The sequence below is a fragment of the Malurus melanocephalus genome, unplaced genomic scaffold (genome assembly GCF_030028575.1).
Source record: "Malurus melanocephalus ecotype Western Australia unplaced genomic scaffold, MMel_1.1 scaffold_411, whole genome shotgun sequence".
In the NCBI taxonomy this organism is placed as follows: Eukaryota; Metazoa; Chordata; class Aves; order Passeriformes; family Maluridae; genus Malurus; species Malurus melanocephalus.
In genome coordinates, this window is record NW_026623643.1 from 107,749 (window position 1) to 120,287 (window position 12,539).

Below are 12,539 nucleotides of genomic sequence, written 5' to 3' on the forward strand. Positions count from 1 at the left end.
CCCTTCCAAGGTGTGGGACACACCAGGAGCAGCCCAGCACAGCTCAGCCTCCACCAGAACTGTTGTGCTTAGGGTCCAGTCCCTGCTGCATTAAGAAACATAAACATTGTTGTTATGATAGGTTTATAAAAATTTTGTTTTAATCACACAAAACTGAAGTTTGTGATGAAGACTAAGTCAACAGTTCCTCTTAAATACCAGGATGCATAAGACACTGCATTAGGCACTAGGCAGCAGCCAACATCAGTTAGAGTCTGGCAACAGAAGCCATTTAATACCTCCCTTCATTCTTTGTGGAATTACAGGCTTTTGCAATACATTTCATTCCCACTGACAGGTTACCCAAGGCTTCCCCCACCCCACCTCTGTACATCAGTAAACCTTGTGTATTCCCACCAGAGCAGGGTTAACAATATTAGTGGCATCACAACCATCAAGAAAAGGACAAATTTCTATACAAGATTTTTTTTTGCAAAAAGTTGCAACAGGATTAGTGCATTACGACAGAACCGAGAGAAAAGAAGAGTTGGCATGCTGGAGTCCAACACAAAGAAAGACAACAGGCAGCTCGTTGGATGTACTATATTGACAAGATACTGATTGGTTACATGGAGAAACATACAATACAAAATACAGAAGAAACCAGTTTTGCTTCCCTCTGCCCCACCCCAAATACTCATCATTGATTTGGTCAATAAGTGGCCCAAGAGCCGGAGTTTGTCTCTAATGCTACAGTTTAGTGGTTGTTCTGGGCGCATCATACGGGATCAGCCTCAGCTCTTACACACGGGGAACTTTAAACACGTGTCCCAATATCCCTTTGTTTCCCATAGTGAACTACAGTGCTGTGGGACCTGGGTGCTGCTGGCCTCACCCGCGGGACGGCCACGCTGGCTGGGCAGACACCAGGTCCTGCATCCACCACCACCAGGAAGAGGGAAGAGCAGAAGTTCATATATTAAAAAAGTGACTTAAGACTTAGAATTGAATTAGTATTTGTACAGAAAGGTGCAGGTGGAAGAACTCCCTCCAGCCTATGATCAGAAAGGGATGGAGAATCACAGCGGCGCCGGCAGCAGCCGCCCTACGGTAAGTGCGATCGTTAGCGTGGGTTCCAGTCACGTCCTCCAAGGGCTCGCGGGCCGGRGCAGCTGCTCAGTTGCTGCAGCACTGGCCTCTGCTCGGCTGGCTGCTCTCCTGAAGGTCCACCACCCGATTCCTGCCTTGCCCACCAGGAGCATTCTGGGGTTCATTTTTTGGCAGTTTCTTGGCTAGAAGGAAACAGGGTGTTAGTAGGGTCTGTTAGAGGGGGTAAGCTCCTCCCGCTGYACACCCCAGGCTGGGTTCAGCCTGCTCCAGCCCAGCCCCTCACCAMCACTGGGACACTGCCAGTAGCACTGCATGGCAAACCAGCCCATCCTCAGCTCTGGCTGCTCCTTCCTCCCTCACCACGCCAGACACAGAGAGAGGAGGAAGCTTTGCAAGGCTAAGGCCCCACACACTCAGGGAATGACTGATCACGCCATTATGGCAACCTGGACACCAGTCCCAGTAAGAGCCACCAGCCCTGGCTGACACAGGACCCCCTTGGGCTGCAGTGCTGGCACTCAGAGCTACCTCAGCCCTGCACACAGGCCATTACCTATTGCCATGAAGATTTCATTCACATTCATCGCTGTCTTCGCCGACGTCTCCATGAACAGCAAGCTGTTGTCATCTGCATATGTTTGTGCATCCTACAAACAATCACATCAGAGTGCTAAAGGCACTCTGCCAGGAGCTCAAGCAGACTTCATGCGCTTCACTTGTCAACATTAACACCTGGAGAAATGCTGTATCACACCTTGGGCCAGAAATTCCCTCCCCAGTACCTGTCCCCACCCGGGGGACAACTTTAGAACAACCCAGGGACAAGCCCCACTGGCAGCCCTGCATGGCCAGTGTCCCACAGCTGAGCTGGGGCACAGTCTGACTGGTGGCTGGGTCAGCTGGGAGGATGTCACCCACTGCAAGGGCACCACAAGCAATCCTGTGACAGAGCTGATTAAGAATCTCTCCTGAACGCTTGCTTCAGATGYGATGAGAGCTGTGAACAGCAGAGAACAAGCTGGGAATGATTCCTCATGTGTCTKGTACCCAGAAGATGCTGTTTCACACCCCACAGACATCCCTGCCTGCGTAAGGCAGCAAAGGAGACTGAGGAAAAGGAGCTTGTGCTCCGTGGGCCTCCTCCTCCACACTCACTCACCAGAACTTTCACCAGCCAGGGCCACGTGTGCTATGACAGAATAAAGGGAAGGGCAGGGAACAGATCCTGTTCAGTGGCATCCTGCAGTCCTCAGCACAAAACCTCACTTTCATTTTCCCTCCAAGCATATTTTACACAGCCACCATCTCCCTCACTTAAGCAAAAAGATGCTTTCCTGACCTGCTTGGGTAACAACTTATTTGGATTCCCACTCACCTGGAAGTCCACAGCTCTCTTGSTAGCAAGGTCTGCCTTGTTTCCTGCTAGTGCAATTACAATATTGGGGCTAGCCTGCCTCTGCAACTCTTTCACCCAGTTCTTGGCTCGTACAAATGTGTCCTGGAAGCAAACAGGAGGCAGCAGTCAGGAAGGGCAGCCGTGTAGGAATCCACAGGGCAGATATGATTAGAACAAGGCTTTCCTGTGAGAAGTGTTCTGCCTCTGCAGCACTTGGCAGCAGGATCCTTTATCAGCTCACAGCCTTGGCCGGAGCTGAGGAAGAGGCCACGAGCAGTTTTCAAGAATTTGGCACCCACAGGCAGGTACCTGCAGGTCTCTGACCCAGACACACACCCAGGGCATCAGGAGCCTCCTGGCAGCCCCCCAGCCCTGCCCACACTCACTGTGTTGGTGATGTCGTAGACCACGATGGCTGCCTGAGCCCCCCGGTAGTACATGGGGGCCAGGCTGTGGTACCGCTCCTGCCCCGCCGTGTCCCAGATCTCAAACTTCACTGTTGTGTCATCCAGACACACTGTCTGTGTTAGGAAGGCAGCTGCAAGAGAAGGGRGTTTGCCTCAGCTCCAGCAGGACAGGAGCTCGGGGCAGCTCTGCTCAGGCCAGCACCACTCGCTGTGGCAGCTGCAGCTCTGCTGTGTCACACTCCCTGCTCGCAGGAACCAAGAGTCACCACACAGTGACAGGAAGGTGGCCTGGAGGAGCATCCACGCTGCCAGACCCTGCCAGCAGCCCCTGACAGGGAGCACACAGCCCAATTCTGGCACCCACATCAGACCTGGGGAGCATYGAACCCAGCTACACCACACTCCCCAGTTTAATACTGGTTGTTTTCTTGTCCCASTGAGTCTAACACCATGTGTTAGACGCAAGACAAAGGGACTGGCCTTGCATACAGACTGAGGCAGATCACAGCACTCCACAGAGGAGCATCAAGCCCTGCATGCCAGTAAGCCAAACTTACAGCTGTGCTTAATCCCTTCACAGGGTGCAGAGGGACAACTCAAGCCTTTTGTCAGGACACCCCTCTGGTATTGCTGCTCAGAGACCCACATGCTAATGACATGTGCTAATGATTTCAAGCTAAAAAACCACCAGACCTGAAAGCACTGTAAAAGTAGATAACAGTATCAGGCTAGAAACAATCCCAAAATCCCAGGTCATGGTATGAAAAGATAATTAAGGGCTATAAACCAAGCTGAAGGGCTCAGTTCTAATTAGAAGCTGGAGCTGAGGCACTGGAAGGAAAACCTCAGAGGCAGAGTGCAGGGTTGCCATAGCGTTATTCTCACTGCGTTGATCGTCACACCAACAAACAAATTGCAAACCAAGAGTTAAAGCATTAACTGTTTGGCTCTATTTATAGCAAAAATCCCAGACCAGACTGAAATAGCCAGTCTTGCTTCTGACACCCCAGACTGCCCTGGCAAGGTCAGCACCTCCCAGCCACAGGMATCTGGGGTTGGCACTCACCTCCAATCGTGCTCTCCTGGTACTCGTGGAACTGCCCCTTCACAAAACGCAGGACCAGGCTGGACTTCCCCACYGCTGACTCGCCCAAAAGAACAAGTTTAAACTGGCAGATTTTGTTCCCAGCAGCTGGTCCATTCGGTCGGGCAGCTCCACCTCGACCTGCCATTGTGGTCTAAGTGCAGGAGTGCCGAGAGTTAAGGATGCTGCAGGTTCTGCACTGGAATCCACCTGTAGGCAGGTTGCAACTGGAAGAGGAGGTCAGAGTTAGTGACACGCTCTACAGGGACCAGCTGTACCAGTTCTAGAGGGTGGTTTGATCTGCAGCCACCATCAGCACAGCCTGGTGGTGGCTCCTTCCCACAGTGGAAAGTTATCAGCTGTGAGCACCACAGGGCAGTTCCTGCCAGGCAGCAAGATCTCAGAGTGCAGAGCCTCCCTGGAAAAGAGGTGATGGTGATAGAAGCTTTCCTCCCCACCAGTGGGCCCTCCAGCACTTCCACGTGTGTGGATGTTACACACACACACCTTGCCAGGGTGAGGCAGGTAAGGAGCACCCAGCACACAATGGGTGTTATTAGAGCTTTGTCTATTCAAACAGCAATTACTCAGTTCACAGAGGTAACTGAGGTTGACCTTTAGCTCCTTCCTCCTTTCCTGAGTTCACAAGGAAGCAGCTTCAGACCATCAATGCCATACAGAGCCATCCCAGTGCCACACTGGCAGGAGGCAGCTCTGCAGGTCATGAGGCATTTGGATAAAAGGGGTTTCTGGAGCTGTCTGTCCCACGGCACTTCCACCACGACATTCTGCACCTCYCAGAGGGTCCAAGGATGGCCCTGGAGCCAGGCAGGTGGTCTGCTACAGGGGGAGGCACCTGAGGAGGTGCCCACCTAAGGAAGRCACCTACAGCAGCTGCTCTCTTGGCACAGGTTATCCCCTCAGACACTGACAGCAGCAAACACCACCATCCCCTCTGCACACCAGCAATCACCACCCAGCCTGATCCAGAGGCAGCACCTAATGCCTCCCACACCCCTCCCACTGCCTCAACACCCTTATCCCACAGCATTCCAGGTCATCAGGCTACTGGCCACGTTCCTCACATGGACTGTTCAAAGCCAGAACGAACAGGCAGCATCGCCTCAGATTGGCACTGCCAACCACTCCCCAGCACCAACCTCCAGAGTGATGCAAAAGCACAAAATCATGGCAGGAACAGCAGGACAAGCTGATTTGCATCCAGAGTTACCCACAAGTGAATCCCACAAGGGCCTCCCCCTAAGCACTAAGCTCTGCTGCCTGCAGAGAACAGGAATGCTTTCCAAGTACACAGTTACAGATTTAGGCACATTTCCTGTACCCGTCACAACTCCCACTTCCCTGTGAATGATAAATGCTACAGCTGATGGCATCTGCTCTGGATCACCACTTTCCCTTCTACCCTCCTAACACAGGCTGTTAAAAGAAAATGCCCCAAAATCCAATTTTCTTTGCTCTGAGAGCACCCCCAAAGAAACTGTGTAAAAAGTTGAATGAATCCTGCATTCTCCCAGAAAATAGGAGATATCCATAAATATGAAATTTAAAGCAGGTTGAACTGGAGCACAGTGTCCTATGAACAAGGCTCAAGCCTACTCAGCACAGAAGAAAGTTTCAAATAGCTGCTTCCTAGGGCAAAGCCTGTCCAGCTGTGACTGCTTGAGGCTACTATAACTATGCCTCAAGTTTAAACAATCCCACAGTTTGATAGGGCACCTCCAGCCATTTCAGAGCTATTCTGGAGCCTGTAAGTGTCAGCAGCTGGAGAACCTCAGCAGCTTTCAAAATACAAAGCACTTGAGCATACACTGACCTRGAGACATCTCACCTCAGATTGCTCTGACAGGAGGCAGACACGGGCTGTTAAGGCAGTACCAGTCACTAGAGCTGGCAGGTAGGACAGAAASCGAGGAATAAAACTTCTGAGTGCTSTGGGATGTTTCAGGAGCCAGAGCYGGGRAGCCATWGCTCTGAGTCCAAYCTTGGGTTAAGCAATGAAGRTGTAATTCAGAGCTGGTTCCTTGCAAGCAGCACTATCAGGACACCCCTCCCTTTTCTGAGGAAGGGCAAACACTTTGACAGGATGAGAAAGCTTGATATGAAGCAAAATTTGATATGAAGCTTTGCTGGACAGTGAGGGAGTAGCATTTGTTGCTCTGGTCAGGAGCAGCTTGGTCACTGCCAGGTTCAAGAGGCTCAGCAGCAGCTCTGCATCTCTACCAACCTGAAGAGGCTTTCACCTTTTATAGCTCCCCTCTAAACAGAGCTTGCAAGAGAACAGCTTTGGTTTAACCTTGTATTTATAACTCTCTGGGCAGTCTATCAGCTCTGTCGCTGCTCCAGACCAACATTCTGCGCATTAAACGCTGTGTGAATCACTATGTGTGTGAGTTACGGCCTCCTGAAATCCGATAGGGGTGATTCCCAGAGCAAAACAAGGAAATGAGCTTGTTGACATCCTCTGTCTTAGTCTTAGCCTGACCTATATTTCACAGATCTTGATGCATTTTGCCATCTGCTACGTGAACTCCAACAGAATTAGGAAAGCACATCTATGTTGAGCTCATTGTGGACAGCCACTGGTCAGTGCAGGCAGGGCCGGGTCATCATCTGAGGTTTGGATGCAAGATTGTATGACTTCATGTTCACATGAGAAGTTGCTGTATTTTTCAGATGTTTGAGTGGAATTTACAGACCCTAACTGGCCACTGAAAGCCTCGGGCTAAGGACATTGCTGAGACYTGGATGACCAGCTGATGGTCTCAGGAAGGAGCAAACAATTGAAGGAAGTGCCCTTTGACACTGCAGACAGCAAACACACTCCATGACAGGACAGGCACTTTCTGCCAATGCCAGCATGTTTGAGGATTCCTGCCAGACAGAACGGAGCTCTGCAGAGGGAACAGGCAGCTAAACCACACAGCCTGGACTGTGCTAGATCAGCCTACACCCATCATGGACACTGGCTCGAGGAACAGGGAGTGCCTCCTGCTGTATGAAACCATTTCTGACACTTGGGRAGCTGTTCATCACCCCATCTCTTCCAGAAGAGAATTGGGCATTCACCCCTCCCTGCTCCCCACGAGAACCCCAGCACTGACACTCGAGCCATGGGTCAGGCAGACCAAAATAACCACAGTGATACCACCCAGACAAGGGAAAGCAGCTGAAGGCCCAGCTTGTCCCAGCTTGCCACACTAATTCAAGCAGTCAAGGCCATGAAAAGGAAGGGCATGGTGGGGTACTGATAATCAAGATTAACAAGCATTAATTTTCCTACTGGTTTCTTTTAACCAGTGAAACCCAGCACTTGGGAGATCACAAGACCCATGAAAAGGCTCGTGCTGGTTTGTTTGCCTGCCCTACCCACCTCCTGCTCACTGAAGCACACACAGCAGCTCTGCATCCCACAGCAGAACTGATTTCTTCATTGTGAACTCTTACCACAGTCTCTTGTTCGCTTTGAGATCAAAGACAAGTACCAATTGCTGATGCTGTCCCACAGGTGAGAGCTCCAGGTCTATCACTTCTGCAGTTTGTGCTCCTCCAACCCTGCCTGCCAGGGTTTGCTGGAAGGGGCTGTACACAGCCAGGAATATTAAATTCAAGAATCTGAGTGCCCTAAATGAGAAAGTACACACCATGGCTGCTGCACTCCCTGCCTGCCCAAGGGCAAGGACATTCTCCAGAGCTCTCAGGATGATGGGGAATAGYACCAGAGCCCATTTCAAACAAATGTACCCAGGACAAAACCCCAAATCTCCACAGGGGAATTACCATCAGATYCCCATGTTAACCCTCTGCAGGAAACCCCACCAGGGAAGTTTCTCATTTAAGGTGTCAGAAGTTAGAGAATCTGATATTTTTACCCTGTRTTCACCCAGTAGCAAGGACTACTCTGAAAGCTGAGGATATTTAGAAACCMAATCCTGAAGACTCTGGTTACCCAAAGGACTGCTGCTGCTCTCAGCTATGCAAGCAGTTGCTTCACTGGGGATTTGTTGGCTTAGAACCAAAATACTCAAGACAAAAGCCCTAGTGAAGTATTTATCTTGTTAAATAGCTGACAGTGTTACACGAATTCCTTGGCAAAGGAAGCCCTGAAGTTACCCAGTGGTTTTGCTTCACCTCACACTGCACGAGCAGCTGGCCTGCACTGCCCTGCTCTCCCCAGGGCTGCACAGCTTCAGGACAAAGACTCAGGAGGAACTTCCATGAGCAGAGCCAGCAGAAAGTGTGGGTCCCAGCAGAACCACGCATGGACCACACTGGCCCAGGCCAGCACATCATGGAACATCAACYTAATATTCCAACTCATTAATATGATCAATAGGAACAAACCTCCAGAGCCTGACTGCAGGAGGGTCCAGGCTGCAGAGAAAGGAAGAACAGACCCAGCTGTTATAGAGGAGATGAACCAGGAAACAGATCCAACCTCCAAACCTCAGTCCCATCAAGTCTGATGAGTGTCAATACTCTGCCCTTCTACAGACAACATGAACTTCCCTCCCCAAAGAATGAGCCCTCAGTGTCCTGACCAGTGAGGACAGTCTGGAATTCAGGAACTGCTCTGAAATGGGCCACCCTCCACTCTAGCTGGCAGAAGCTGCACTACAGCCCTAAAGTGCAGGTACACAGACCTAAATCAGCTGGGACAGAAGTTTCAGCAGCACTCCTATGGCTGGGACTAACTTAGGATAGTGTAACAACTTCTCTGTGCAGTCCCATGTCCAAGACTCACAAAGACTTGGAAACACTCATCTTAATTTAGAGGTAAATAGCATTTCCATTCTAAAGTTGAACTACTCATTCAGCTACATCCCTGAACAAGTCTAGGAGACCCTGCAGCACCAGCTCCTTCTCATGTCGTTGATACACACATCTGTTTCCTGACATCTGCACATCCATGGCCTCTGGAGCAGCCCCAGCAGCCAGCTGTTTTCCAAAGCAGCTTTTCCAAAACAACTCTATCCTCAGAGATTTCAAGGCCACCACCCTGCTGTTACAATTCCTCTGGCACAGACTTCTGTGGAAGAGTTTTACATCACCTTCTTCTCCCGCTGCTCACTAGCTCTAGGGAGCAAAGCCTCCACATTCCCTGTCCCCCAGCAGCTCCCTCTTTCATCCCTCACCCACTTTCAGTCATCCTTGGCACAGCAAGGCTGGAGGAGCAACTCATAGATGAAGCCTGGACTGACYCAAACAGAACAAAAGCATCAAGGTTTTAATTCCTCAGCCAAGGTCCTTTAACTCCTGTTCCAGACACTGACCCCTGTTCAGATATCCTCAACAGACACAGCTCCACTTTGACCAGACAGACTTGGATAGCACCCACCATTCAGTCAGCAAGAGGGCAACATCAGCAGTGCAAAGCAGCAAACTGCCACCTGCACTGCAAAGAATCTGTGACCTTCAGAATATCTTTCCCAGACTGCACAGAGATCTCCTTCCTCGAGCAGCTCCTTATTTGGAGCACTACCAAACCAAAGCAAACATGAAAACCAGTGTTTTCTTATCTGTTTATGTAGAATTGCTCCAGCAGCTCATTCCTGTGCTCCAGGGGAGGACAGCATTCCCTCCAGAACTCAGATGAATTTTATCCCTCCCCWGTACTGTCACATCCAGCAAGGTTCCCTGTTYCTGGCCAGTGTCTGGCATGTTTTCAATGTTAGTCCAACAACTTCTCAGGACTTGCATAAGAGGCTGCAAACTTCATACCCCAAGGGAAGAAAACAGCTGACTCCAACATTTCTACATTCTATCCTCTTTTAAGTCTGCTGACAGGAATACTCTGGGCTACACCCACTTCATTAGAAGCGTTCCCATTTCATTTCCTGTGTCTGAAAGCACTTGGCATTCCTTCCCCCTCCTTTTTCAGGGAGATGCCATGACCACCATCCACTAACTATGCAGCAGCTGAAGAAGTTTGGATCCAGAGTTAATGATGGCAGGGCCTAGAGCAACCCTCCAGCTGATCCCTCTTGAGATGCAGAAGAGCTTTGCAGTGATGGAGATAATCCCACGTCTCAGCACAACAATGAGGTTTGGGCCAAGCACACACACATCACCAGAGTTCCTTTAGACACTGCCCAACTCATCACTGTCTTCACATGAAAGTAAAGTATACTCTATTAATGCAAAATTAGATATCTTATTTGTAAGACTTTTATCTTATTATACTCATATCCATGTGCCAAGCCAGCCTTTCCTTCATCATCTCCAATAACTCAAATCCTCTCACCTTGCCTGGGTTGTTCCAACACCTGAAGAGGCATCAGCACCTACTCACAGAGCCTCCAGGGATCCCCACTGCCTGCACAACCTTCAACCAAATGTCACCTAAATAAACCAGAGCATCTTAGGAAGGAAGATCACCCCAGAAGCAGATTTTTGGTCTGAAGGTATTGACTGTGTCAGCAGACTGCTGTGATTCTTGAGGAGTTCTGAGGTGATTTCAATGCTGAGACTCAGGCATGACCCCAAGCATTCCTGTCCTGGAATTCCTCCCAGATCCAGGCTTGTGCTTTACCTGCTCACCTCACCCCAAGAACACATCAAGATCCATATTATCTTGCAGCTGCCTACAGGTACTATCCTAAAATCTTAGCCCTTTTCAGCCACAGCTCTTTCACCTTATTATCCAGGTGAGCTGAAAAGAAATGTGAAAGACTTTCAGAGTTAAGGCAGTAGTGGACATTAAGGGGATATTTCCAGGAAGCTCACTCAGTGTGGCATGTCAAGACAACTGGACTAAATTTGATTTTTTGGCCCCAGCCAAGGCTCAGAACCAGCTGAGGAGCCCCAGGAGAGCGCAGGCCCAAAGTCAGGCTGTAAACAGGGCAGCTCAAGTGTGCTGACCCTCCACACAGAAAGCTAAGAATAGTAGAGGCAAGTTGTTCCACACCAGACTTAAAATAGTCCCTCAGCATATTCTCCTCCCCAACTTCTTCACAGGCTTGAAAACAGCCAAGGTCAGACCTCCAACAGCCACATCTAAAGGTGGGCAGCAACTAAAGGTCAGCTGGGCCGGGGTCAGAGCTGGGCTGGGCTCCTTGCAGGGTCACAGCAGCCCAGGAGGTCTGGCAGCACCCTGAGCAGCACCAGGAAGAAGCTCTGAGCAGCTTCCCCAGGATTTAGCAGGACCAACCTGTTGCTCACAGTCACACCTGCACTCTGCTGCAATCCCACCAGGATCCCACACTCCCGCCTCACACACCAGGATCTCTCTCCCCTGCCGTGACAAGGATCCAAGGACAGTCTTGCTCGAGATTCCCTTCCAGAAAAGCCACAAAATGTCCTTGCAGCCCGTGGGCTTCATTCAGAGCCCTACAGCACCACACGTTTCTCTTCACAAGGGCCCTCGAGGGGCACAGGGCTGTGTTTGGCACCAGCAGTGACCCAGCACAGTCTGCCCCAAAGCCTATTTGCAGCAAATCAAGTCACCCCCCTCATTTCAGCAGTTCCCAGCTGGAATTCCCAGCTCCCGGAGTTTGTACTCTAGGCAGCTACAACAAAATATGATCCCATCATGACACCATTGCTATCCCGGTACCACACCTTCCCCGATCCCATTCAACTTCCAGTCAGTCACGGCAGTGCGGGAACGGAGCCGGGGCACGGCTCCCGGAGAGTCACCGGGCACCGGCCGCAGGTGCCCGTCCCTGCCGTCCCGGGAGCCCCACCTGCTCACGGCCAGCCCGGAGGCGCCTGAACCGAGAGCCCACAGCGCCACCGGGACGTTTTCCCTGAGCCGGGCACCGTCCCCTCGGCCGTGCCGCTSCCCGCTCCCAGCCCGGCTCCCCTCCCGTTAGCGCTCGGTACCACCAGGCCGGCGCTGCTGTCGSTGCCCCGCCTCGCAMCACACGCAGGGCCCCGCTGTGCCGSCACACGGCGAGAGGAGAGGGTACTCGGTGGCCCGGAGCCCCCGCCCCGCCGGCGCCCGTCCGCTCCAGCGCCGGTATCGCCCCGCCCGGCACAGCGGCGCCACCGAGCCCCCGCTCCACTCCCGCCACGGAGCCCCCGAAGCGGCAGGGTGCGGCCGCCWCCCCCGGCCTGGTGAGATCCCAGGGAACGGGTCCGCACCCTCGGGCCGGGCCCAGCCACCTCGGGGCGGAACGAGCGAGCGCGGCCCCACTCACCGCCCGCAGCGCCGCTCCCGCCGGTGCGTCTCGCAGGCCCCGGCCCTCACTTCCGCCTTTACCCGTTCCGCTTCCGGATCCGACCACCCCTTCCGCCCCCCGCTCGCCGGCCATAGGCAGATATAGCTGTCAATCATCATCGCCCCGCCCCTCCGCCACCCCGCCCTCATTGGACGCACCGCCCCAATGAGATGAGCGTGACGTCATGGCGGGCCCGCGGGGACTGCTGGGAGTTGTAGTCTGGGGCGGGGGGTCCCAGCCCGGGCACCGGAGGGACACGGCGGGGACCCGGACAGGGCGGGGCGGSCGCGGGCAGAGACACAGCGGAGCCGCGGCTGGAAAAATAGAGCCTTTATTTCTCCGTGTTGCGGGGAGCAKGGGAGAGGCGGGGCGGAACAACACGA

General features: G+C 52.3%; 1 protein-coding gene across 1 annotated transcript; it reads right to left on the minus strand.

The window, feature by feature from the left end:
* Window positions 1–118: 118 nt before the first annotated feature.
* On the minus strand, window positions 119–12,209 carry RAB5C (RAB5C, member RAS oncogene family). Its single transcript, XM_057379538.1, has 6 exons — window positions 12,136–12,209; window positions 3,959–4,203; window positions 2,872–3,023; window positions 2,465–2,587; window positions 1,643–1,736; window positions 119–1,271 (listed from the first exon to the last, which is right to left on the minus strand). Exons 2-6 carry the CDS (start codon window positions 4,122–4,124, stop codon window positions 1,156–1,158), a joined length of 651 nt encoding a protein of 216 aa, XP_057235521.1. The 5' UTR covers window positions 4,125–4,203; window positions 12,136–12,209; the 3' UTR covers window positions 119–1,155.
* Between the last annotated feature and the right edge of the window lie 330 nt (window positions 12,210–12,539).